Source organism: Acomys russatus, chromosome 2 (assembly GCF_903995435.1).
Source record: "Acomys russatus chromosome 2, mAcoRus1.1, whole genome shotgun sequence".
Taxonomy (NCBI): Eukaryota; Metazoa; Chordata; class Mammalia; order Rodentia; family Muridae; genus Acomys; species Acomys russatus.
Window position 1 is genome coordinate 70,307,234 of NC_067138.1, and position 27,717 is coordinate 70,334,950.

Sequence of the window (27,717 nt, forward strand, 5' to 3'; positions counted from 1 at the left end):
CCTAGACATTTTCTAATGCTTTTCAGTATGACATTACGTAAGAGCTAACTTACAAGGTGGCTATATTATAAACTTAGAAGCAGGGACATGTCCCAGTTATACTTACTTACAACAGAACATTCATTTTTTATAAAAATCTATGGAAGGAGTGAGATTAAAAGGAATACCATGCCGATGTGCTTTACCCTCCTCTCAGATGCTATAATAATTATGGGATATGTATGGTAACTTTGTGAAGTGTGTGGCATCTTCACAGTCATGTCTTTTTGATGTTAGAGACCATTAAAGCAAGTTAGAATTGTCAGCCAATACCTTCTCTTTTTCTTTTTAATAATAGTAGTAGTTTTTTGAGTCAGAATCCTTTGTGGCCAGGTCAGCCTCAAATTCCTTATGTAGCAGAAGGACAGCCTTGAGCAGCAGCAGCTGCTGCTGCTGCTGCTTCTTTTCCTCCTCCTCCTCCTCCTCCTCCTCCTCCTCCTCCTCCTCCTCCTCCTCCTCCTCCTCCTCCTCCTTCTCCTTCTTTTTTATGGTTTCTCAAGACAGGGTTTCTCTGCATAGCCCTGGCTGTCCTGGAGTCTTTGTAGACTAGGTGGCCTTGAACTCCCAGAGATCCACCTGCCTCTGCCTCCCCCAAGTGCTGGGATTTAAAGGCATGCGCCACCACACCCACCAACCTTGAGCTTTTGATCCTCCTGCTTCTGCCTGTGGGGTCTTAGGATCAGAGGCATGTACGTCATGTCACCTGGTTCCCCCCTATACTCCCTTAAGCATAAACCGTAACCTCTGCCCTCCTTTCTCACCTCCTTCATTCTGCTGTCAGGTTCTCAAGGCGTTTCTGAAGTTTGCAGTGTGCTTGTGCAGCTTTAAGCCAGAGCCTCCTGTCCTTTTTGTGTGAATTTCCTGTGGCCCCTGGAGTAGAGGGTACTGAATCAAGTAATCCAGCCTCTACTACCCTTCCAGGTTCCTGCCGTCCCTTTTCTCTGCACAGCTTTGTCATCTTTCAACTCCTCATCCCTTTACATATTCCACAGAAAAGACTAAGGACAAGTGCTTATCTTGAGGAGCTGCGTGTGTGTGTGTGTGTGTGTGTGTGTGTGTGTGTGTGTGTGTGTGTGTGTGTGTTGCAGTAATACATACACATATCTTCCTGGGTTCCAGTGTCATTCTTGGTGTCATGGTTGACAATTTGGAGCATTGTTATGCTGGCTGTGGAAGGAAGCACATGTAGCGGGCATGTTGAGTTCAGGGTAGAAGCCGAGATCACTCAGTTTAGATACAGAAGCTTACAAATAAAGGCTTTATTTTCTGAGCTCAGGGAGGCAGCCAGTTCGAGATCTGAACCACATCCCCAAAGGGAGATTGTACAACATTTTTAAAGGATGGGAACACGTGTGTGTGTGTGTGTGTGTGTGTGTGTGTGTGTGTGTGCGCGCGTGTGTGCGTGTGTGTGCGTGTGTGCGCGCGCGCGTGTGTGTGTGTGTGTGTGTGTGTGTGTGTGTGTGTGTGTGTGTGCGCGTGCGCGCATGTGCGTGCTGGGGTTGAGCTAGGGAGTTTCCACCAATCAGGACAGGAGTAGCTCCCTGGGCCTGGGAACATAAACTTGCTTGACCCGGCCAGAAAGATGGAGAAGTCATCCTTGAGTACTGGAGCACTGGGCCTGCTCAGGCTGTGGGCAGAAGAGATAGTGAGGAGGGTAGGAAGGGGAAGGGAAGTATGCCTTCCCTTCAAGGCTATATTAACAACGCAGCAATTTTTATCTTAACTTTATGGGCTAACGCAGAATTTCTCTGTAACTAGGGAGAACCTAGGGTAGGGGGCTTCCAGCAGAATGGGGGCGGCCTGGAGATGCTCTAGGCCCTTCATCCCTATGGCCAAAGAGAGTTTGCTCATTCCCAATAGGCACAGTGTATGGGGTATATCAAACATGGGGTATCCTTTCACTCCCACAAATTTCACTTTATGTGTATGAGCCATAAAACCCAAAGTGAATAGCTAACATTTTTGTTTTGGTTTCATTTTTATTTGTTTTTGTGTTTGTGGGGGTTTTGGGTTTTTTGTTTTGTTGAGGGGATTGGTGGTGGTTTTTGAGGGATTTGTTTTGGTTTTTGTTTGTTTGTTTTAGGTAGAGTCTATTATGTAGCTCTAACTCTCCTGGAACTCAGCATGTGGACCAGGCTGGCCTCAAACTAACTCACAGAGGTCCACCCGCCTCTGCCTCTGCCTCTGCCTCTGCCTCTGCCTCTGCCTCCTGAGTGCTGGGATTAAAGGTGTGCATCATCATATCTGACAACTATGAACTACAGCCTCCAAGAGTACAGTAAGAAGACTGATTAGTGTTGATTTCTTGGATTTTAGAATAAAACCCACCTGTTGACCAGGCTGTAATCATTCATAGTCTCTCTGTGGAATGGCTCCAGTGAACCCTTGGGGACAAGCAATAACCAGGCCACCTGTTGTACTACAACTCCCAGAAGTTAGAAGACAGAATTGTAGACTGACATGTGGCTTCCCTAGGTAGCCCTACTAAAGGTTTCCAGGCTTTCAGGGACATTTGCTGCTGGATGATTGAAGCCCTGCAGGCCACCTTTTGCCTGGTTAGGCTATCTGTCAAAGGCTCAAAAAACTAGCAGTGAAAAGAGTTTTCTTGTTATGACTTCAACAATACCAGAGGATGTGATCCTGACCTCTGAACTGCTCCTATCCCTAAACTAGAATGTAGAAAAGATAAGGTAGACAAGAATACTGTGAGATAGATATATATATATATAAAATCTCATTTCACTTCAAGATGGCAGGTTCAGAACTTCCATATTTTTCTTCCCAAAATCCTAGTGAAATTACTGTAGAAATATATATTCAAAGATATGTAATTATGCTGGGATGTAGTATCATGTGTTTTTAATCTCAGCACTCAGGAAGCAAAGACAGGTAGATTTCTGTGAGTTCAACGCCAGCCTGGTCTACAGGGTGAGTTCCAGGATAGTCAGTGCTACACAGACCTACATCCTGTCTCAGAAAAAAATAAAAAATACATTTTAAAAGCATTTTTATATTCATAAAATAGGCAGAAATGGTAACTTTGAAACATTGTAGGGAAAGTAAGATGCAGACATGAACTAGGAAAATGACTGAGCACATGGTCAACATAGGTGAGGGGCATCCCTGCCTCTGAAAGGTTGAGCCACACTCCTGAAACCCCCGACTGAGAAGGATGGAGATTGGAAGGAAGGCTTGGCCCTGGGATTTATAACTGTGTTGTTATAGAGTAGCAGATTAAGAAGAATGCAGCCTGGTGTGGTGGTGCACTTGTAATTCCTACTGATCTCTGTGAGTTCAAATCCACCTTGGTCTACATAGTGAGTTCCAGGCTTGCAGGTTAGCAGCCAAGCAGATAGACCTCAGTGTTATCTGATAGCATTCTCAGCCTTTCAGTTGGTATAGAATTTTTGAAGTAAATATATACAAAGGTTTTCATTTGTTTTTCAGTGTGTTAGTTCTGATTACTGAGGTAGGCAAGAAATAGATCTTTGAGGGGCCCTAAAGACATCCCAGAAGAATCCCTCATTAAACTATAGGATCAGCAATATTCCAGACTCTCCATTATTTTTTAATTTTTTTAGCAGTTAATCAGCCTCTACAGACAGCTTCTTTCCAGGAGTTCTCTTAGAACCAGAGTTTTCTCTCTAGAACTCACATAGGTGGAAGAAGAAAAGCAATTCCTTCTACTTTGACCTCTGGAGTCCTAGGATTAAAGACCTAGACACAAACAGTAGCTAAGTAAATGTAAGTTAAAAGAGGGGCTTTTGGTTGGGTTGGGTTGGGTTTGGTTTGGTTTTTTGTTTTTTCTGAGACAGGGTTTCTCTGTGTAGTCCTGACTGCATTGGAACTCAATCTGTAGACCAGAGCTTGGATTAAAAGTGTGCACCACCACTCAGTTTTTTGTCTTTTTAAAAAATAAACAGTTATAGTTGAGGGGGCGTTGTTACTTGGTTTTGAGACTGTCTCTTTCATTGTCACTTTGGCTGACCTCTCTCAGACATCCTCCTGCTTGTGCTTCCCAGTGCTGAGGTTAAAGGTGTGGGCGCCATGCCACCTGACAATGTACCGATTCTGAATGTCTGTGGAGGCTTTACTGTGTTTTGACACTGTGCTTAAGTGTTTACGTCTGCCTTGTCTCCCTGCAGATGCTGTTATCTTCTTTCTGTTTTACTTATTTTGGTTTGTCTGAGACTGTCTCAGTGTTTAGCCCAGGTTGGCCTGGCAGCCGTCCTGGCTCAGCCTTATGGGTGCAGGCTGGAATTATAGCCATGCTCTACCACACCCAGCGTTGTCAACCCCTATTAGAGAGCATTAGGCTCTCCTTTTATGCTGCTGCCTCAATGGAGTTCTGATAGTATCTCTTACAGTAATCTGAGATAAGTTACTTTATTTTCCCTATTTCAGAGATGAGGCACAAAGCTATTAAGTAATTTGCCTACAGGCCCACAACCAGTAAGTACCACCATCCTACTCACTGTAAAGTTAATAAGATTGCTTGCACGTTTGCAGAGTTACCATAACTAAGAAGGAAAGATGTCTCTTCTGTTCATAGCTTCCTTGTTTTTAAAACTGGAAATGCAAAACTACACAAAGTATACAATTTGGGACCAGTGAGAGATGGCTTAGGGTAAAAGCACTTGGCCGCAGGTTCCTTTGCCTACTGAGCCTTCTCACTGGCCTATCTCAATGTATGGTGCTTACCTGGAAAACCACAGAACACAGAATGGATGGGGGAGGGTATTGTGGTATCATTTCATTGGTTTTTAAATTTTCATCTGTATGGATGTTCTGCCCACTTGAATGGCCATGTATCACGTGGGTGTCTGGTGCCCTTGGAGGCCAGAAGCTGTGGGAATCCCCCTGGGACTAGAGTTATAGCAGATATCTGTGAGCTGCTAATTTGGATACTAGAAAGAGAAGCCCATACTCTTAACTGTTGAGCCATCTCTCCATCCCTTATTTTTGTTTTACTTTTCTTTCTTTCTTTCTTTCTTTCTTTTTTTTTTTTTTTTTTTTTTTTTTTTTTTTTTGACACAAAGCTTCACTAGGTAGACCAGGTTGGCCTTGAACTCATCATGTAGCTCAAGCTGGCCTAGACCTCATGATCCTGCCTCCTTAGCTTCCTGAGTTTATTTTCAGCAATATTACTGGTGATTCTGATCCAAGTAGTCTTTGGACTGTGCTTTGAGAAGAACTTGCATTAGGAAGAAAGTAATTAGCATTTATTATTTACTATGTGTTATTAAGGTAGCAGTTGCTTTCATATGTACATTTACATTTTATTTTTATAATGGTGTGATAGTATCCTAGTTTTATGTGTTCATATTATTCTCTCAAAGTTTAATAACTTGCTCTGAGCTCCAGTGATGGCGAGCCATCCACCAGTCAGCAGCTTGACTCCAGAAGCAGAGAAGGCTCTTGCTGTCTAAACTTTGACAGAATGCCTCTCAGAGGAGATGATTGTTTAAAGGTGAACTGGAAAGTGATAGTTGATCTAAGTGTGTTTGATAAATAAATGCTAAAGACCCCGAAAGGTCAGAATGTCTAAAGCATAGCAACGCCGAGTTTCTTTGGAAAGACAAGTGTGCACTTGCTCTATTGAAACTGCTGTCCACATCTGAACTTTTAAACCAAAGAGGCACTAAAGATAAATTATTCTATCCCTTGACTAAGAGAACTATGAAAGAATAATTGCCTAGCGTATAAGGAAAATAATCAGGGCTAGAACCAAAATTTCTAATTGAAATTACCATAAAAGTTCTGGTGGCCTCCAAGTCAATGTTGCCTGGGAATTTAGAGAAGTGTGTGTCTGTGAGTGGAAATGGTTTCCTACTGTTACTTTGTGAGAGAGGCTGGGGGTGCTGTTAAACACCCTGTAACATGTGGCAGCTTGTAATGGAGGACTGTCTAAATCAAATAGCCACACTGAGACTAAGAAGTGTTTTACACAAAATAATTCTGCATGGTGGTGTTGGAACCAGCATCCAGCTTGTGGCCTGAATCTTGTATGTTGTCCATGTCTTTAAAGCAGGCCACTAAAGCTGGAACTACCTCCTGGTAGTCACTGGTGGTGTGGGAGAGGTGTAAGTGAGGCACAAGGGTTCTTTTGTGTCACTGCAGAAAGTGCCCTGGAATAATGTAGTTATGGGGTCCAGTGGAGAACTAGTAAATGCTTGCCGCTTTTATGTTCTACTGCGTGTTCTTCCTGGAGCTTAGCCTACCTGCATTGTATTTGTTTGCTTGGCTGGCTGGCTGGCAAGTATCAAATTCGACTGCTTTATCTGTGTGCTTTGAATTCAACACAACGGTACTTACTGCAAACCTAAAGATGATGGGCTGTTAAAGAATTATCTCCAGGAGCCAGAAATAAACAGAGCCACGATTATGTCACTCCCTGCTTGCTACTTGGAAATAACTTAATTACCCTTCAGATACAGTTATAGGCTCTTGGCTGATCAACTATAAGTCCTTTAACTAATATTCCTCAACTCTCTTTGTGAGCACTGTCTAAACAAAAGAACAGCCACTTCAATCTAATTAACCTCTTCTCTCCCTGAATGTGTTGTTGACCTTAGATGCCCTAGCTTCTTCTCGTGCCTTGCTGGGACACTTTCCTGCTCATATACTGAGCTCTAATAATTTAGCAATGCTTACATGCCACCTCCTTAAAAAGTGCTCCTCTTTTCTCCCTACCTGCTCCACTCTGTCTAATATCCTCTAATGGTTCTTCCATCTACAGTTGTTTACTCCTTCATCCCCTTCCCACAAACTGTTTATACTTACACATATTTATTTGTTTCTCTATTTGATAAGGGCTTTTTCCCCTACAAGAAAAGAAATAGCTTGTTATTTTTATCTGGCTCCATGTAGATGGATATTAAAATCTGCATAGATTTTTCAAGAGTTAATAAAATACTTTGCTTTGGGGGGAGGGGAAGGGTCTCGTGTAGCATAGGCTAGCCTTGAACTCACTGTGTTGCTGAAGATGATCTTAAACTTCTGGTGCTTTTGTTTCTACTTCCTAAGTGCTGGGAAGACAGACTTGTATCACTATGCCCTGCTTACATGGTGGTGCTACGGATGGAGCTCAGGGTTTCCTGCATGCTGGTGAACCCTCAACCAACACAGCCCAACCAATGCCTTTTGAAAGACTGCTTGTAGAGTGTTCTCCCAGAGGCTGGAAGGTTTCTTGTCCTTAAGGAACTTACCAAGTACATGTGATATTTTCTATCTTGTATGTTAAGATCTGTCGGTTAAAATTTCCATAAGTAGGAAAGTCGGGGGGGGGGGGGGAGGAGAGAGAGAGGTGTCTTTTGTTAGGCGTGGTGACGCACGCCAAGAATCCCAGCACTCGAAGCAGAGGCAGGTGGATTGTTGTGAGTTCGAGTCCAGACTGGTTTACAAAGTAAGTCAAGGACAGCCAAGGCTACACAGAGAAACCCTGTCTCAAAAAAGAAAGAAAGAAATACAAGAAAAAGAGCTGGAGAGATGGCTCAGAGGTTAAAAGCACTGGCTGCTCTTCCAAAGGTCCTGAGTTCAATTCCCAGCAACCACATGGTGGCTCACAACCATCTATAATGTGATCTGGTGCCCTTTTCTGGCGTGCAGACATACCTGCAGACAGAACACTATATACATAATAATTTTTTAAAATCTTTAAAAAAAACACTAATAAAAATAGAGAAATACAAGAAAAACCCCATCAAAGTGACATCCTAGTTCACAGAAGGAACTAGAGTGCACACTTAGTTTGGGTGCATATACATAGTGCACAATAAGTATAAATAGTGACGGGATTATGGACCTATGGAGACAGTGGGAGAAAAAGGAGTTCCAAGAGGACATAGTCAAAAAGAAAAGAAAAGAAAAAAGTTTCAAAGTGCTAAAATTCATTCAGAAAAGCTAAAAAGAGGATTAGACTTTGATAAGGGAAGGGGAGGTGAAACACACCCACGTGGAGAGGATTATACTGAGATAGGAGAGGGAGAGAGCGAGAAAGAGAGAGACCTGAAAGTCAGTGTGCCCGCTTGAGAAACAGTAGAGACTTCGAGTAGAGATACTAGTTCAACCTGGAGAGCTGGTTCCTTAAACAACATCATTACCATCAAATAGCACGATTCAGATCGCGGTGGAACACCTTCTGTGCTTGGCGTGGCTGGAAGAGTTCACCTACAGTTCTGGGATGGAGTAATACTTTGCTGGCATGGCCCCACACGTGTTGGAGCAGTTATTGAAAATTCTTATATTTACACAAGGGTGGTTTCTAGGGTCTCTCCAGTTCGTTTGTTTCTTTGAGGTTCTGATTGCTTGAAGGCTTCTTTCCTTAGCATGTCAAAATAATAATAATAATTAGTAATAATAATAGTAACAACAATAATAAAAAGTTTTCAGAAGAGATTTGAAATGGTTGGTTGATGAGAAGAAATTTTGGAGAAATGCCTCCAGTCAGCTCTTTGTTCTGCCTTCTTCATATCCAATTATGTTAGCGTGCTGACAGAAGTAAGCACAGATTGAAACAGTCATGAGAACAGTTTAGGGATTTGTTGTCACCTAGCCTCAGTTAAAACTTACTGGGAATGGTGTGTGTTGCACAGATGTGTAGCAGTCTTAGAAGTAGACCCTAGAAGCTGGGGAGGACTTGCACAGAGATTGGAAGGGTAAACATTTATTATAGCTGAAGAAACGATTGCCTGGGCTCCAAGAGTAATATAGGTGCAAAGATGGGAACAGGGTTGTCAGTGGTGAAACCCAGAGGCCAGAAGACCTAACTTCTTGAGACTACATTAGTTGGGAAGATGTTCAGCTTCTAGCAAAGGGGCCTCTACTTTGTAGTCTAGCATTGAATAGGCAGTGAGGCTCTCTGCACCTTGATAACAGGTACTATGTTGTGTTGTAATCTGCTTAAACTCTGTAGCCCTTCAATTGAGACCTACTTTAGTTTCTAACGTGTCTGTAGTTTCTCTGTTAACACCAGCTCTTTGCATATCAGAAACCATTTTTGACTCCAAGTCTCCATTTTGATTATAAGGTAAAATTAAGTTCAAGTTCTCAGGCCTTACGTGGCTGAAACCAGAGAGGTTCAATGCTTGCTGCTTAGAATAAAACAATAGATGATGAATGCATGTTCTGCTTGGGTTAAAGATAAATATATGTTCGTTTAGAGTTAAGGCCACAACATCTTGATATGTTCCTTACTCCCAGAGCACTGGAAAGCCCCCAAGAGCTCTCCTACCCCAAACCCTAGTCAGTCAGCTTCAAATGCTTTGCCTAGCTACCTGGCTACATTGTGTTCAGAACAAAATCCATTCTTCTTGTGTTTAACTGGTCAAAATGATGTAATTCTGCCCTCCTCCTTGCTTCCCACCTGGTTACCTGGTTGTTACCTGGTTATGGGTTTTTTTATTTAAAAAAAAAAAATCCTGCCTTAGAAGCAGACGAGTGTCACAGTCTGATTCCCAAGTTCTGACCGTGGCCCTGACCAGTCAGTTCTCGTTCAGTGTTCAAATATACTTCATCAGTCTGAGTCTGGTGTTCGAGTGGTCAGATGGGGCTGTTCCTGAGCCCTAACAGTTGGATTTTCTGAAAGGGTTTTTTTAAACATGCTATTTGTTCAGGTTCTATGCAATTATTTATTTAGTAAATATACACAGTAAGTGTTCTTTTAACTTGATCTAATCTGACAGCTCTGTCATTTACTCTCGTGTACACTAACATGTCACTTGTCACAGTACAGTGCCTTCCCAACCCACTTCCAAGGATCTGGGATGGCATTTCAGTTCACCTGAAGGTTGACAGCCACTGTACTCTTCCTTCTTTCTTTCTTTCTTTTATTTATTTATTTTTTTTTTTTTTTTACTTTTTTCTCTTTACTTTTAGAAACAAGTAAGAGTTTTGCTATCAGTCTGGAGAGATGGCTCAGAGGTTAAGAGCACCGACTGCTCTTCTAGAGGTCCTGAGTTCAATTCCCAACAACCACATGGTGGCTCACAACCATCTATAATGAGATCTGGTACCGTCTTCTGGCATGCATGTGCACATGCAAATAGAGCACTCATATACATAAAATAAATAAATAAATAAATAAATAAATAAATAATTTTTTTAAAAAGAGTTTTGCTATCATCCTCTCTCCTCACATTTGTTGATCAAAATAAACATTTTTTTTTTAAATCCATCTGTTTGTAAAGGCAAACTAGTTAGGCCAGAAAATATAAATATTTAAATTTGTAGTTTCAACCTATAGACATCTATGAAATAAATAGTTGAAGTGAGATTAATTCATCCAACTCTTAAAAGTTCACCTTGCAGGCTGGAGAATGTAGTTTAGAGTTTGCACAGGCTCAAAGCCTTGGATTCAGTTCCATCACCACAAAAAATCATGAACAGTCCTACCTGTAAGGTTCCCTTTCTTAGGTTTTACTTAAGCATGGAGTAAGGCAAACAGCCAATTAACTTGTCTATTACTTTTACATCAACCACACTTTGCTACTTCTTAAAACAAAGCTATTGAATAGTTTGTTACATGTCAGATACTGTAGAGCATGTCAGACTCCTTACGGTAGTAAAGAGAAAATTACGGGTGTCTTAGTGGATTCTTAAATATTAAGGAAGCTGGGTGTGGTAGCACATGCCTTTAATCTCAGCACATGGGAGACAGAGACACATGGATCTCTGAATTCAAGGACAGCTGGAGTTGCATGGTGAGTCCCTGTCTCAAAAAAGCAATTTACTTATGCAGATATTATAACTCACTGCTGTGTCTATGGTGTTAATGTAGGGTATACAAAGGCAAGTAAGGCCAGGTGCTCCCTACACAATCCAATAGTAAGGATGGTAGAGGCACTCAGTTCTACAAGATACAAGCCAGGACGTAGACGGGCTTTAGTTTTGGGTAGGGCTCCACTAATAATATACTGTCTTGTTTTACAGTTAAGGAAAGTGGAGCTCTAAGTACAAAACAATTTTCACAGTAAACTAATTATCATGTCTCATGTTTAAACTAGTTTTGGCTTTTCTCTCTCTTTTGTTGCTTATGTGGTGGTTGTACTGTCCATTTATGTTTGTCCAGGAGACAAAGGCGTGATGTAGGGACTGGACAATGGGCATTTTAAGCACTCTTTGACATTGACACGCTTTCTCTTAAAAGTGATGGCCTCGGTGGCTATGTAATCCCTCGTGCGGTCAGTCCCCCAGCGTCTGTCTTGCCCCAACAGGTTTCCGATTCTTGCTTGTTCAGTCTGAATAGCTTAATAAGGTGGAATGATGTGGGCAGATGAAACTTAAGACATGGGAAGGTGACCTTCACCTAATAGCCGGGAACAGGGCATTTTCTGTCTGATTGGAATCAGATCACAGGTTTGCTCTCCTGTCCCTAACAGACAGAATTAGATTTGGAGTCTCAGGGCAGCTGAATTACTGTCCTTGCTGAATAGATAGATCTCCCTAGCCAAGAGCCCCCAGGAGGAAGAGCCACTAATTTATAGCTGCTGTTTTATGATTTTAAAAACTTGTCAATCCATGCAGCATTTCTTGTTTGCCTAGATTATTGGCTGCTCTCATAAACGAAAGCTCTTAAGTCTAATTGTTTGAAGTGTTTTTTCTCTTTATGTGTCTGGTGGCTGGTTACTTTTGATGCAGCCTGGGAGGCTAATATATGAGAAATTCAGCCACATGAATTCTGCTGTTGCTTGAATGTGTACAGTGGCACAGCCTGGTTTCCTCCCATGAAAAGCCCTTTCAGGGACTCCACGAATTATCTGAAATAATGCTGACTGTGACATGTGGTGAAGAAAGAGAAAACAACATAAAGATAGTGATCATTGACAGTCTGCAGAGACTTACTAACTCAGTTCTTAGCCCGTCCTGACAACATCTTTCTCAGCCCGACCAGTGCTGTGAAGGGAAGCAGGTGAGGATTTAGAGAGAATCCCCTTTGGGCAAAAAGTTAGAGGCTCAGACTGAAGCATTGTTTCAGTTGGGTTTTCCCCTCTCCCCCAGGGTCTTACTGTATAGCCCTGGCTAGCATGGAACGCTCACAATGGACAACAGGCTAGCTCCAAGTTACAAAGATCTGCCTACCTGTGCCTCCCAAATGCTGCACACTGTGGACACCAGGCTAGCTCCAAGTTACAAAGATCTGCCTACCTGTGCCTCCCAAATGCTGAGGTTAAATGTAGGAGCTGCCAGGAACAACTCATTGGAAATCTTTTTAAAATATGAAAAGCTAAGAGGGAAGGGGTGGGGGGGGGCCACCGGGGGTTCATAAAGCCATCGGAAGAGTTTACATTTTAGCCATGTTAAGTTCCCTTATAATCATCCTTAAGATTGACTATGAAAGAGTAGATGGATCCTTCATACAAGAAAGTTTTGAACAAGTCAGTATTAGTGCAGCTAAACTGATCACTTGATCATGTGGACATAGTCCATGAGCATGAATCACTGTTTATTGTGGTATCTTAATGTGTTTGACCTTGACCCTTTTTTTGCCAAAAGCAGGAAAGCTGAATGTCTGATTTGTGATTGTACCAGTCTAAAGGAAACATAAGCCTTATCATTTAAGAATAAAAGCCTTTTTTATCCCCCTTATCACAGAAGTCAGGAAAGACCTAGGTGTTTCCAAAACTCTCCAAGACTTTAGATCTAGATTATATCTGCCTGGGCTAGGAAGAAGGCCTGCATGCTAAGCATGGCCACTTCCTTATTGCCTTTTGTGGGTCTGCTCTATACTCCCAAGGGAGTATTTCTTCTTCGTTATTATGTAATTCCAGGAAAATAAGAAAATGTAAAGTTTAGAGCTCACTATTAGAAGCACACTAGGTTCTGAGGCTCAGAGTGCCAGCAGCATTTAGCTTTCTTGTTAATGTTCTGGCTTCTGTCCACAAATTCATTTTTATTTTGCTAGAGATTCTAGGACTTGCAAAGTCTGGCTTTTTAAGCATTTTGTTTTACTTGGCTTGGTTTAGCTTTTTGAGACTGGGTCTCCTAATGTAGCTCAGGCTAGCCTGAAACTGACCTGCCTCCCAAGGTTTATAGGTCTGTACCATGATCTGCCTCAAGTTAATCTTTTAGGTGAGTCTTTGTTAGAGAAGATTGTTTTCTTATAGTTCTTAGGGGTAGACCAAATAAATTATAATAGAAAACTATCTGCATGAATACATACATTTAGATGCAGGAAAGGAGGACACAGAGAGAACAACAGAGTTGGTTACCTAAGATACAGTGTAGACTCTACACTATAGGGTGTGCCGTTTTCCCACCTGATGCTGTCCATCAGGGCAACAGAACCAAGTTCAAGCACCTCTAAAGATAAGGTACTCGTGAGAAGCTGAGTGGACAGAGTCTTCTTAGAGAAGTTATACGGACTAGGTCTGGCTATGTTTTGTTTTGTTTTTGTCAGTTCTAAGATTGTTTTGTATGTCCTTAATATAAGAAGTTGTCTACACTAGGAGCTAAAGAACCTCACATACCTGCTGTTAACTTCCTTCACTGCATTATCCAATACAAAAGGGATTTTCTAGTATGGGTCCCACTTGAATTTATTAAAGAAAACTATAGATGATCTTTTTTTGGCAACAATTGAAATAAAAGTACAGTATCTGTTCTTTCTACGTATTTATAAAAAGCCCAGTAGCAAAACAATTTTGCAAGTAGGTTTTTATCAGATTGTAAGTTAAGAGTCGAGGGTTTTGTTTTGTTTTGTTTTGTTTTGTTTTGTTTTTTTCAGTTCTATGCATGTTTTGTTAGTTCTTTATAAATAATGTGTGAGCGTGATGAAATGATAGAGGATAAGGAGCAAAGGGAAAGTTGAGTCTTAGCACAGATTTCCCACGTGCCCATAGTGTGTCCAAACAGCCCCACTGCTTTATTGCAGGAATTTTAAGTTCCACCTCTTACTCATCACTGCCTGGTCCACTAATTGCTTTATAATGGAGAACTTGATTCCATAAAGTGTACACCAGTTGCTTTGTGGATCTTGAACCGTGTTCTTAGAAAGATGTGGTAAGGGTGGAGCTAAATTACAGAAAACAGTTCTTAGAGAGCAAGTTGCTGTGAGTTTGGGAAGCATGAATAAGTCAAACAGAACAACCCAGCTCCAGGTTACTAAGAGGTCAAACCATTCAGATTGGAAACCAAGGCCAGACAGTCTATGTGCCTCTGGGTTGTGACTTACTCTTTCTTCTGTCAGTATCCATTTTTGTTCTTGAATGAACTGAGCTGGGGTCAACTTAAAGCTATCAAAGGGAAACCAACAATACCAGTTTGTCTCTTATGAATAGAGTTAAGTGTGTTTTTTATATATTCAGTTATCCAGACACATGGCACATCACTGAAAAGCTAAGTTGACAGAAAAAAATATATACACTAGCATTTACGTATTATAATTTAAATTTTCAGGGGACAGGAAAGATGGCTCCGCAGTTAGCATTGTCTACTCTTGCAGAGGACCCAGGTTTGCTTCCCAGCACCCACACAGTGGCTCATAGCCACCTACAGATCCTTTTCAGGGGGATCTGATGCCCTATTCTGACCTCCACAGGGACTAGGCACACACACATATAATGAACAGACATACATGCAAGGCAAGAAAAAAAATCATATAAGTAAGTAATGATACAAAAAATTTTAATGTATTTTTTTGCCATGCATTGCAGGGCCTCACCTGTGCTAGGCAAGTGCTCTGCCACTGAGCTAACTCTAGCCCTTATTTATTACATTTCATAAATAATTTCTAAGCTTTTCCTGCTACACATTCCATTAATATTATAGTATATATTTGTATAAATTTGGCTTGACATACTTCTGCGGGATTTTTCTAATCTCACTCCTTCACTGTCAGGGTCAAGCCCAGAACCCTAACACCTGCTAAGCAAATGATGGATCACTGGGTTACAGTACTCAAAGTAAGCTTGGTGAGCACAAGGACTTCCGGTTGGAGTTTGAGCTATACTGTATGTTGATTTCTGCCAGTCTGTAGCCTCCCTGTACATCACTGGGTAATCCTTGTAGAAGGTTCCCATTACAGAAGTCCATTGTCCACTACAATCAATCAATCAATCAATAACTAAATAAATAAAACCAAGCAGATTGTTTTCCTGCTATCTAGTGCCTTTGAATGTGAAATGCATCCTACATGCATGACACGGCAGAGCAGGTGCATAGTTTAAAGCTTTTCTTGAGTTTTGAACATATGAATTCCTGGGTCACTGAGCTGTCTCAAGAGTTTTGTTTTGTTTGTTTGGTTGTTGGTTGGTTTTTGGTTTTTCGAGACAGGGTCTCTCTTTGTAGCCTTGACTGTCCTGGACTCGCTTTGTAGACCAGGCTGGCCTCCACAGTGGTCTGCCTGCCTCTGCCTCCCAAGTGCTGGGATTAAAGGTGTGCACCACCACCACCCGGCTGAGTTTCTTTTCTTTTTTTTTCTTTTTTCTTTTTTTTTTAATATGTTTACCATTGAACAGATCTCTCTCAAATTGGCACATGGGGCTTCAACAAAAGGAAACCTCCAGGGCTTTAAATATTGTTACTAAAAACAGTGTTGTCGTAGTTTGAAGAAACTGAAAGTATGAGGCTCAAGTTGTTTATGGTGCCGTGTTCCTGCTTTAAAGAGTACATGTCATGAAGTGTTTGGTCATCTTCCCATTCAACTGTTTCATCTCTAAGGAAAGACTATCTGGTTCACTTCTTTATCTCCCTCAGCCTCTTAGAAGTGACAGCACCCAATAAAATGGTCTGGATTCCTGTGGATAATACGGAATGAATTATCTTCGATGCTTTTCTAATGTTGCCATTTTCCAGCCTTGCACTGGAAAACAAAATTTGTTACTTGATGTTTGTGAGCCTTTCTTAGTCATTTTGGCTCCTTCATTTGGTGGTTCAGAATCATAGGTTATAACCAGTAAGCCCACCATTCCATCATAAACTGCTGACTGCTGGCTAATTGTCTCATTGTCGACACTTGCGGCTATTATATATTCTGTTATTTGTTGTTTATTATAAACTTTTCACGAGCAAAACCGCTTAATACCATGCCAGTGCTGTTACGCGACTAGACGACCCTCTGTAATGATAGCGCAGCGTCTAGCGTGGCAGTTACTGAAGCTGGAAGTGGGACTTTGATTTTGCCTGGGATGGAATTGTGCCTGTTTTGTAAGCCTGCTGTCATAGAGTCATGAGGTAGGAGTTGAGGGAGGGGTCGCTGCACATTTGTGTCTTCAGTTAGCCATGACTTTCTGCTTGAGGTGCATCTCTTCCCCACACGTCAGCGATGTCAGGCTCCTGCTTATCTCCTCCAAAGCGCTGATTGCATCATGGAATTATTCTGTTTACTTCACTGCTTCTCTCCTTATCAGGTTCTTCAGTTTATTCCCGTAGAACTGCAAGTACTTAGCTCGACTTTGGCCCGTGATAGGAGCTTGATCAAATGAGTAATCAGAAGCATACTCAGAATCAAGTCCATGGATACCTAATTGGAAATTCTTTTTCCTTTTCTGAGACAGGGTCTCACTATGTAGCCCAGGCTTGCCTCACTCAAACTCTGAATTTTTCTCCCTCAACCTCCTGAGTGCTGAGATTGCAGGTCCCATTTTGAATTTCTTTTGCATATTGGAATTGAGGGACACATAAAAAAGATTTCAGGAGCTGGACAGATGGCTCAGAGGTTAGCAAACTTGCTGTTTTGCAAAAGGCTTAGGCTCCATTCCCAGCATCCTACCTGGTAGCTCACATAGATCCGTAATTCCAGTTCCAGGGATCCAACACCCTCCTCCAGCCTCCTTGGGCACTGCACACAAGTAATCACATTCATACATGCAGGCAGAATACTCTTACACATAAAAATAAATGAAACTTAGAAAAGACAGGGCTTTGGCTTGTGGAGGGGGAGGCGCAGCCTATAACCCCAGCAAAGTCAGATGGCTCTTTCAGTCTACAGCCTGCTCTGCAGAGCTAGTTCCAGGACAGCCAGGGCTACAAAAACCCAAAAAAGAAAAAAGAAAGGACAGGTTTAATGAAAACCCTGCACATATAGCCCAACTTGCCAGTCCCCTGCCCACACAGTAGCTATGGGAGTGACTGCCCCTTGACTCATGTTGACTTCTGCAGTAAAGCCTTAATGTGGTGTAAGATACAAGACAATGTGCAGTGTCCAAACCTAATTTAATGCAGACCATCCAATTTATACCCTGTTTTCCATCGTCTTAACTTGAATGTCCTGGTGGGACTGAAGTCTCGGCACACTCCTTGCCTGAGGCAGCAACAGACCTTTCTCCAGAGTTAAATGAGCTCAAAGCTGATTGCCCTCTGAGTCTTAAGTGGAATCTGAACATCCTGGTTAAAAACAGACCATCCCAATTAGGAGAATTATCTGAAGTCCTGGCTTTCTATCTACTGGTGTTTATGATTAGAAAGCCTTAGAGCAATTACATTTTGTTAATGGCTTCCACTTACACATTATTACAGACTGTTTCCTGCCATCTGAAGAGGCTGCTTACCTTATATTTAAATTGAACACACATTAAACCTGTGTCTTAGAGGAGTAATTCTGCAGAGTCGGGAAGTAACTCTGCATCTAGGAGAGCATTTGTTCATTGGGCAAAACTCTGTATAAACAAAGTATTTATCAAGAAAATATTATATTCTTAATATATATAATTGCTTTTCTTGAAAGACTTTTCTGCTGACTCTCATCTTTTCTGGAAAACTGGATCCTTCCAACCATATGGGGATGAACCATATGGGGATGAACCATATGGGGATGAGCCACATGGACAACAACAGTACCATGCCGCCTCACCATCACCTGACCACCTCGCCCTCACACTCCCACGGTGGAGGAGACAGCATGATGATGATGGTAAGTCTCACAGAGGACAGCCCGGGCCCGGGCCCACACACTTGGGTAATAGAAACATGGAGTTTTAGCACGGGAGGTTACCCAAGAGGGAAACCAACGCAGACACACACACCCCAGGCAAGTCTAGTGATTTACCTACATTCACACGGCAGGGTTGTTAGAGTCACACTAGCTCCAGGACTTTCTAGAATTCTTTTCATCTCTAGTCCTTTCTTTTGAAATCCATCCTTTCCTGGGTTAAATCCCAGTGTTTGTGATTCATGTAGAAAAGAGAAAAGGACATGAGGTGGGGAGGCCAGGGTGGGAACTCTTGGTGCCGAGGTCCTCAAGCCCCCACTGCCTCGCGCACTCCTTCTCGTGTAGACGTGCTTTGCCCTGAGCCCACTAGACTTTCAGTTTCCTCTAACTGACTTGTTTGTTCTCTGGCAGCCTATGACCTTCTACTTCGGCTTTAAGAATGTGGATCTATTGTTTTCTGGTTTGGTAATCAACACACCTGGAGGTGAGTAACCATCAGATAATTCAAGATGACGGCGAGAGATATTTGACAATGACATCTGTTATGAAACCTAGCACCTCCTTCTGTCCTATCACCGGGTCAGTATGGTTGTGCCACATAACCATCACCATCCCCAGTCCCTAATCAAAAGGTGGGATACATAAATTTTGGATTCCCCAGTGAGCTTCCTTTACTTTTTTGTTTTGTTTTGTTTTGTTTTTTGAGGCAGGGTTTCTCTGTGTAGCCTTGGCTGTCCTAGACTCGCTTTGTAGTTGTAGATCAGGCCAGCCTTGAACTCACAAGTGATCCACCTGCCTCTGCCTCCCAAGTGCTGGGATTAAAGGTGAGCGCTACCATGCCCAGTGAGCTTCCTTTTACTAATGTGTGCATTTTGGAGCACTGAAAAATAATTAAAATGCCAGTTGAAGATCTTTTGTAATCTTTTGCTAAGTTACTGGTCCTAGGCCTAAGTAAGCACATTCAAATAGCACAGAGTAACCCTAGGTTAAAAACGGCTGATCTTGGCAGGTATGGGAGCACACATCTTTAACTCCAGCAGTTGAGAGGTAGAGGCAGGAGGATTTTTGTGAGTTCAAGGCCAGCCTGGGCTACATAAAGAGCTCAAGGATAACCAGAACTACATAGACACTCTAGGATAGCCTCCAAAGGCGGGGCGGGGGGGCGCTCTCATAGCTGCCTGTTTAGAGATAAATAAACCTCATATAGTAGAAATGGCTTGCTCTGGCTCTGATTCACACAGAGCTAAAACAAAGACTATAGTGTCTAGAAGTCTCTAAACTCGTGCTTTCTCTGCTGCATCAAACTGGTTTCCATGTTCCTGGTGCTGCGCATATCGTAGAATCACTCTTCATTTCAAGGTAGCTGTCCCTTATCTTTTTGTGTCTATCATGTATTGGTATGATTTACATTTAAATTGCAATAGCATGAGTTTAATGGCCACTTAAAACTGCTTTAAGAACCAAACTTATTTCTGAAATAAACCAATTTGCTTTTGGGAAAGGATTCAATTCGAGTAGTACATTAAATTTAAATTAGTTTTATAAATAAATTCATCTTAACAATTCTTCGCTATATATATATGTAATCTCTTTAAATGCCTATTCAAAATATACAGGCAGTATTTTAAAACCCGGTTGCTTTAGCTGGGTGTGATGGTGCACACCTCTAATCCTAGTGCTCAGGAGGCTGCAGCAGGAGAGTCTCCAGGAGGTTAGTATCAACCTGGGCTATACAACAAAACACGTGACTATTCCTTCTTTCAGTATTCTATGTAACGTGTTGGGGTGTAATCAGAAAATAAATATGCTTATGAGCAGAAGCAGTGATTGCTGCTGTTGTTGTTATTAACATCTCTGCTCTATTGAGTGGGTGAAAGGGCAACCATTCAGTGTGTTCACAGACTGAGACCAATGCTCTTTCTGTTTTGTTTGTTTTGAGACAGTTTCTTGCCATGTAGCTCAGGCTGACTGTGTACTCACAGTTTTCTGCCTCAGCTTCCTGAGCACTAGGATCACAGGCCTGTGCCACTGTGCCCAGCAGCATGCTCACTAACAGTTTTGATTGTACCATTATCTCCTCCTCTTCCCTCCCCTCCCTTCTCCTTTCCTGTCCTTTCTTTTCCTCAGAGATGGCTGGAGCTTTCGTGGCAGTGTTTTTACTAGCAATGTTCTATGAAGGACTCAAGATAGCCCGAGAGGGTCTGCTACGAAAATCTCAAGTCAGCATCCGCTACAATTCCATGCCTGTCCCAGGACCAAATGGAACCATCCTTATGGAGACACACAAAACTGTTGGGTAAGAAAATGGAACGAGCCAGGCATGGTGGTGCACGCCTTTAATCCCAGCACTTGGGAGGCAGAGGCAGGTGGATCGCTGTGAGCTCGAGGCCAGCCTGGTCTACAAAGCTAGTCCAGGACAGCCAAGGCTACACAGAGAAACCCTGTCTCGAAAAAAACAAACAAAAAAAGAAAGAAAATAGACTGATCCAAAGGAAAGTTCTAGAGAGCTCTTAATAATATAACAAAGCAGGTATTCTTTCTTCCTGAGTTAGTGGTTCTATGTAACTGTAGAAGTTCTAGGTTGTGGCTCATGGGACTTGGGGTCCTGCAAAGGCACATACATGTTTTTTCTAAGTTGCAAGTGTTTCTCACTTTGAAAGGAGTTTAACAGCATCAAGTATTAAAAATATTTGCTATAAGCCAGGCAGTGGTGGCACACGCCTTTAATCCCAGCATGGGAGGCAGAGGCAGGTAGATCTCTGTGAGTTCAAAGCCAGCCTGGTCTACAAAGTGAGTCCAGCACAGCCAGGGCTGTTACACAGAGAGACCGTATCTCAGAAAAAAAAACTTTTTTTTTTTCCCTATCGTCGCCGGGAGTGGTGGTATACACCTGTAATCTCAGCACTTGGGAGGCAGAGACAGGTAGATTGCTGTGAATTTGAGGTGAACCTGGTCTACAAAGTAAATCCAGGACAGCCAAGATAACACAGAGAAACCCTGTCTTGAAAAACTAAAAAAAAAAAAAAAAAAAATTTTTTTTTTGCTATATAATAATGCACATTTTAAGAATTTATAGTTAAGATATAAAAGAATGGCAGAATGCAATTGAATTCTTTCTGTTAAAAGTTAAATCTAAGTCGGCGTGGTAGCATACACTTTTAATCCCACCATTCAGGAGGCTGAGGCATGTGGGTTGCTGTGAGTTTGAGGCCAGCCTGGTCTACAAAATGAGTCTAGGACAGCCAAGGCTACACAGAGAGACCCTGTCACACTGTCTTGGGGTGGGGGGCGGTTAAATCTAACAAACTGCTATACCAAACAAGGTTAGTGCATGCAGTAAACCTAGAACCCCTGATCAGATCTAGGCCTGGTGGCACTCAGAAGGGGAAGCAGGCTACCCAGATGAGACCTGATAGGCTGTGATCATATAGTGGCGGAGGAGGTCCCCTGCTGTCACAGGCCTAGGAGAGGGGAATAGGGCAAAAGAGGGGGGAGGCGGGAAGATACAAGTGAGGGGATAATAATTGGATGTAATCTGAATAAATTACTTAAAAAATAATAACAATTTTTTAAAAAGTTAAATCTAGCTAGACGTGATGTCTGCCTATGATCCCAGCACGTGGAGAAGGCTGAAGGATCAGAATTCAAGGCCATCCTTGGCTGCACAGTGAGTTTGAGACCAGCTAGGGCTCATGAGACCCTGCCACAGGGAACATCAACAGTTTTATTTTGATGTGTGATACACACACACACACACACACACACACACTCCTGAGTTTCCAGGATAGCTGTGATGCAGTCCTTTTGAGGCAGTGCTAACAGCTACAGCTGTTCTCCTGAGCTGCAGACTCCCAGGTCTGACTTCCCTGTCTCTGTTTACTCCCCAGACAGCAGATGCTGAGCTTCCCCCACCTCCTGCAGACAGTGCTGCACATCATCCAGGTGGTCATCAGCTACTTCCTCATGCTCATCTTCATGACCTACAATGGGTACCTATGCATTGCGGTAGCAGCAGGGGCGGGGACAGGATACTTTCTCTTCAGCTGGAAGAAGGCAGTGGTAGTGGACATCACAGAGCATTGCCATTAACGTCAGACTCCACATGTGGCCTTATCAATTGCTGTAGGAAGCATCTCGGGACCGGAAGATATGATTCCGTCTCCAGTCATCCCTTCTCTGTCCTGTCTCTTGATACATACACACCTACTGATTAGAGGCCTAGTTGACAGTCTCTGAGTAGTGGTTTTTTCTAGTAAGATGAAGTTGACTTTTCTCCTGAGAAGCTGCCTGTGAGATGTCTTCTCCCTCATCACCCTGAGCCTTGTCTAATCCAGGTAGCTTCCTAGTTAATGACTTGGTTATCTGCTTCTTTTTATTTTTCTGTTTGGGAGGGAGGGTTGTGCATTTTTGTTTTAAATGGATAATATGTGTATTTGGTGGGTGGGGTTCTGGTTCCGGGATGGAAAGGGATTTTAACTTCAAACAAGACTGGTGGCAATTAGGGACTTCTCACCAACCAGGACGTAAATTTCACATTAGAAAATAAGCTCCATTCTTAACTCAGTGAGTGGGAAACACATTGTGCCTTTCTCTAGGTGTGATGTGTTCCAGGGTAATTCTTGTAGTGTGTGGCGAGTGGTCAGGGACTAAATACAGACAGGCCTAGAGTTCGTGGAGTATGTACTCTTGCTCACTCACCAACTTGTGTTCCCACTTAACATTTTCACTAGAAAGAAGTTGCCAATCAAAACAAAAACAGGGCAATCATCTTAAGACAATAGAGGTTGTTAAATAAAACCATTGGTATTTTAATTTGACCTTAGTTTATCCCAACTGAACAAGAGTTTGTGTTTTTATTCCTATTATTGTTTGTGTTTCTTGAAACCAATGACTTCAAACTTTTGAGTGCTTCAGAATCGCCTAGAGGGCCTGCTAAGACACTACGTGGTGGGCCTCACCCCAGAGCCACCAAACCTGGCATTTCTAAGTTCCTAGGTGATATTTCTACTGACAGTTCAGATTACCCCGAGAGTCTCTGCATTAAACTAGCAAAGTTGCATGGAGAAAGGACAGAGGGTGGGGCTGCCTGGCTAAGGCATGAGCAGCTGACTTGCTGGTTGGCAGGTGGTATGTCTTGGGCACATGTCACATCTAAATGCTGCTGGCCGATACTTAATCATTCCACAAACATCTATTCAGCTCCAAATGCGTTTATGTGTACCCACACACAAGCTTGTGTAGGGCTACAGCCAAAGTACACTTATCAACATATATGAAGTATCTAGTCCCGACATTTAAAGATTTGAGGTTCTTTGGAAGTCATTTGAAAACCAAGAGACCTTTGATCTGCAGTTTGAGTCAGCCAGTCAAAAGGCTATAAAGACAAAAACCCAGCATTCTGGAAAGACTTGGGGATGGTCTGTTAATAGCCAGATTTGTCTCAGTGTGTGCTATGTAGGTCTCCATCCTCTGCTTGACAACCTTTGTTGTTTATGGGGATTTACATAGTGACCAAACCCCCTTTTCCCATTGAAGAATCTCACTGGGTGTTCTGTCAATCTTTAGTCTTTCTGTATGCAGGCTTGTTCCCAAACTACCTCTTTAAAGTGATTCTTCCTATGCTGGTCTGTTAAGCTCTGCCCTCTTTGGTGCTAGATCCAGTTGTGCCTCAAAGCAGAAGAAACAAACTGCTATCTTGTTGGCCTAGTATTGCTGCTTTGAAATTTGTACTTTCTCTGTGAATGCCACTTAAATATTGGAGAACAAAGAATGTGTGCTTTGGTGGCATTGAACCAAGAGGGGTTTTAAGCTTACTGGATGGAGGCTAAAAATCTAAGAAATCAACTTTAGAGCTTTGCTTTTCTCTTACTTCATCCCGCTGTGCTGGTTTTTAGCACTGCACAGTGAAATGACAGGTACTGACAGAGCCCAACATTAAGGTGCAAATAGCCTGCTGTGGTCTGAGAAGCCAAGGAATAATAAAACCCAGGGGAGTACAGAAACCATTTAATGGTGACCCTGGTGCTCTCTAGATATCTCCATGTGAGCTGCTATAAAACACCTTCCAGGGGCGAGATGCAGCTCAGATGTAGATCACTTACCTAACATATGCCAGGCCCTGTGTTTAACCCTAAAAGTAAAGCATAAACTATCAGAAACAAGACCTTAATCGTTTAAGGTGAGAAGAACCAAGGCACTAAAAGTAAACCATAAACTATCAGAAACGGGACCTTATCGTTGAGGTGAGAACCAAGGCCAGTTAGGACCCGGTGCTATGAATCTGAAACCAAGAGAAACCTCACTTTGACACGGTTCTTCAGGTCAGACATACTCCACTGCAAACCTAAGCTGGAGAGCCCTGACCTAGGGTGCTAGAGAATGTGGTTGGTGTAGCCCAGGGGTCAGCTTAGGTCCCACCCTCCTGAACTTTAATGCCAGCCTTGAGGTTTATTTCATCTAAATGTCTCCTTTCTTCTGTGGGAAGACTACATCTGAATTTCTTTAGCTCCTCCCTACTTTTCCCTTTCTGCCTTTTATTCCAGGTGGCTTAGTGTTTAAAATCCCTCTTAGCTTCCTGATGCATAAGGCACTGCTGTTGTTATAATTATCTAATTAGAACTTGGTATTTACAAACCAGGTAGAGGTCTTAACTTTGCTTCAAGAAGCAATTGCTCCACTGGAATTTCTATAAAGCTGGGTAAAGGATTGTCTTCCCTAGAGTTACAGATCCCAGGTACTCACTCCAGTCCAGGATGGAGGAACACTCAACGCCCCATTGCCCACATATGGAACCTCCTCACATCAATCAAAAAGTTTCCTCACTACTCCTATGGTAGGCTTGTCTGTCCCAAACTCCTTTCAAGCCACGGGCTTGGGTTCCATATTAGAATCAGGAGAGTGAAGCAGGGATTATTACATCATGTCATTTAATCTTGAGCCTGCCCTTTCCAGCCACTTCAGAAGATGCACCTAAGTGACAAGTCTGCATTTGATGTAATGCCTTAATCACTGGGTCTCCATTCATGTTGACTGTTTCAGAGACTGTAAGCTCCCAGAGAGCAGGGTTGCTGCAATGGGAATGTTCTCACTGTTGTGTGAAAGAGAAAAATAAATACCTTGATTTTGTGATTCTATGCATGTCTCTCTACACAAAGAAGTACCCAAATAAGCTGGTCTCTTTGTATTCTGTGGAGATTGGCCATTACCATGAGTTCTAGGATGTCAGTCCCTTAGATGGCATGGCCTTGTTCCCATCTCACCACTTAAAGAGCTTAGCTAGTGCCTGCTAGATCAGCATGACCTTGTGCACAGGACATAGGGTCTTCATGAAGCTGCAAGTTTTCAGTATAGGAAAGATTCTTGAGTTCAAAAGCTAACTTTTGCCTCCTTTCATTGATAATTCACAATCTCTGTATTAATGCCACGAGACAGAAGCACTAGGCTTCCAGAAGTTCACTGCTGGACTTTGCCTGTGGCTGTAGCAGTGGCAAACTGTTGCTGGAATTAGTCTTGCCACTGTCCCCATAGGGCGTCGTCATTCACCATCCTTCAATCTTTCAGTGTGCTGTAAGAAACATGGTCTTTGGGGACAGTGGACTCAAATCTGACTTAGGAATAGCTATTCTAACCATACCTAAGCGTAGACTCAATTTTTTAAACCAGAATATTTTATTAACAACTTTAGTGACCGAGCCTATGTCAATTATAACCTGATTAACCAAAACAGTAGGAAATGAGGATTAATGGACACAATAACAAAACCTTAAGGATATCAGTTCCGAGGAATGATTCTCCGGTTGAAGCCGCAGGATTTCTTCCACTGGAACTTGGGGTAACTAGACCCCAGAGCCTCAGCAGGAGCCGGAGCTCTGAAGCCTTCCCTCAAGCGGTTTTCTCTAGGAGCGTCTTGAAGGGCAGCGATGAACAGCCAAATCTATCCCAAGTCTCCAATCCGCTCCGCCGCCAGTTCTGGGCTCATTTATGTATCTCCTCCCAGAGTCTGTTCCCGGGATCTTTTCAGCCAGCAGCAATTAGGCTCCTGCACGAGGTGGCTGCTCTTCTAGAGAATTAACATCACCTGCTCTCTCAAGAGACCGTTCCGATCCCACACTTGGGATCCTAGAGAACAGGTTTCCCTCCTTCGCCTAAGCCCTAGGTTTCTTGTTTATAAAAAGGCAGTTGAGGATAGTTAAGTGTTGTGACACGTGCCTGTCATTCCAGTATTTGGCAGGTTGAGACAGGAGGATCATGAGAAAAGACCTGGACTACCTAATGACAGGTCTTCAGTTTGGGGGCTCAAGGGAACAAAGGCAGATTTTACTTCTGGGAAAGAAGTCTATTAAGAGTTATTAATACCATAAAAATACAGGCAGCAGCATGACAGGGTCTGAGAGTTCAGGCCCCAACACCAGTCAGTCTATCTCTGATTCTTTGTGGCAGGGAGAAGGAAATGTACCACTTGGGATATAGGGGAAGTGTTGAGGAGCACACGCAGGTGGCAGCTGTGCCCCACCAGAAGGCCTCTGTTGTCCTGGAGTCTAGCAGCCTGGTCTATAACTCTAAGGAAACAAAATGGAATCCCAGCACCTGGGTTTGTGTTTATAGATGCTCCACAACATGTCTGTCTCTCCCTGTAGTGGCAGAGAGCTCAGAACCAGCTATGAAGATGGAGATAACGAGGGCTGCATAGTGAGCAATGTCTGGCCTGGAATTCTAATACAGTGAGAGACACTGTTGCCAAAGCAAATGGCTATGGGTATAGCTCAGTGGTTGAGTGCTTGCCTAGTGTGCCTTTCTAAGCTCTGGGTTCAATCTCTGGCATGCCTAGCATGTGCACACACATACATACACATAAAGGAATACTAGACCTATTTAAGAGCAATACAGATAAGGCACCCTACACCAGACAGGCATCCGAGCCATATTACATTTTTACTGTGTGCTGATTATATTATCCCTGACGGCTTCAAGAAAATGAAAGGTCACTCACTCTTGTGAATAAGGCCAGTGTCTTTACAAGCACCTGATTAACCTCCTGGCTGTTGGTAATCCAGAAATGAACAGATCCTGAGGGACACAGAATTGACATAACACAGATGTACCCAAAAAAATAATCAGCAATTCCAGTAAGTCCTGGTCTGCTGATGAATAATCATCTCATTCTGTTAATAAGACAGCATGGAAATTCTTGGAAACCTAAAAATAGAAAATTTTCTCTCCCCCACGCACTGCTTTCTTAAAGACTCAGCCAAGAACACTGAAAAAGCAACGTAGTTAAGATCATTTAGAAACATGGCTTGGTAAGCAGACTGTCTGCATTCACGTCTCCTACCACTTCATGGCTGAGCTCTTGCCCACTTCTACAAACTCAGGATGGTGTGCCCTCGGGAATTAAGGGGAGTCTGCAGGAATCACTCAGCACAGCCTTACACAGCCCCCTGTATGTCAGCTATTAGTACAAAAGGCAAGACATGAAGACATCTGTAGGAAGTCCTGCTGGGGAGCTGCGTGGAGGATGGAAGCAGGCGGCTTTTCTTTGCCCTTCTGTAAGGCTTTCCAGGCGGCAATAACACAAGTCTCCTATCTACAGCCTGTGTTTTGGGGGTTTTATTGTTTTCTAACACGGTAAGATAACAAGACTTAGGAGTCATTAATAAAACTGGAATAAAGGTTTTGTAGAAAAGCTTGGAGCAGGAAGAGGAAGCTACACATCCCCCCATCTCCACCTTCCCACACACATCACTCACGAACTATCCAAAAGCCTGGGTAGAACCCAGCTAAGGAGTCTCTCTGAAACTTGATTCCAGATGTCC

General features: G+C 42.7%; 1 protein-coding gene across 1 annotated transcript in view; it reads left to right on the plus strand.

Annotated features, from left to right (window-relative positions):
- Slc31a1 (solute carrier family 31 member 1) overlaps positions 1 to 22,599 on the plus strand; it is a 32,894-nt gene extending 10,295 nt beyond the window's left edge. Inside the window, exons 2-5 of the mRNA XM_051162838.1 lie at positions 17,702 to 17,887; positions 18,317 to 18,389; positions 20,033 to 20,201; positions 21,793 to 22,599. Of these exons, the coding sequence (XP_051018795.1) occupies positions 17,753 to 17,887; positions 18,317 to 18,389; positions 20,033 to 20,201; positions 21,793 to 21,994 (579 nt within the window). The 5' untranslated portion in view covers positions 17,702 to 17,752 and the 3' untranslated portion in view covers positions 21,995 to 22,599. The remainder of the gene's footprint in view (positions 1 to 17,701; positions 17,888 to 18,316; positions 18,390 to 20,032; positions 20,202 to 21,792) is intronic.
- The last annotated feature ends 5,118 nt before the right edge of the window (positions 22,600 to 27,717 follow it).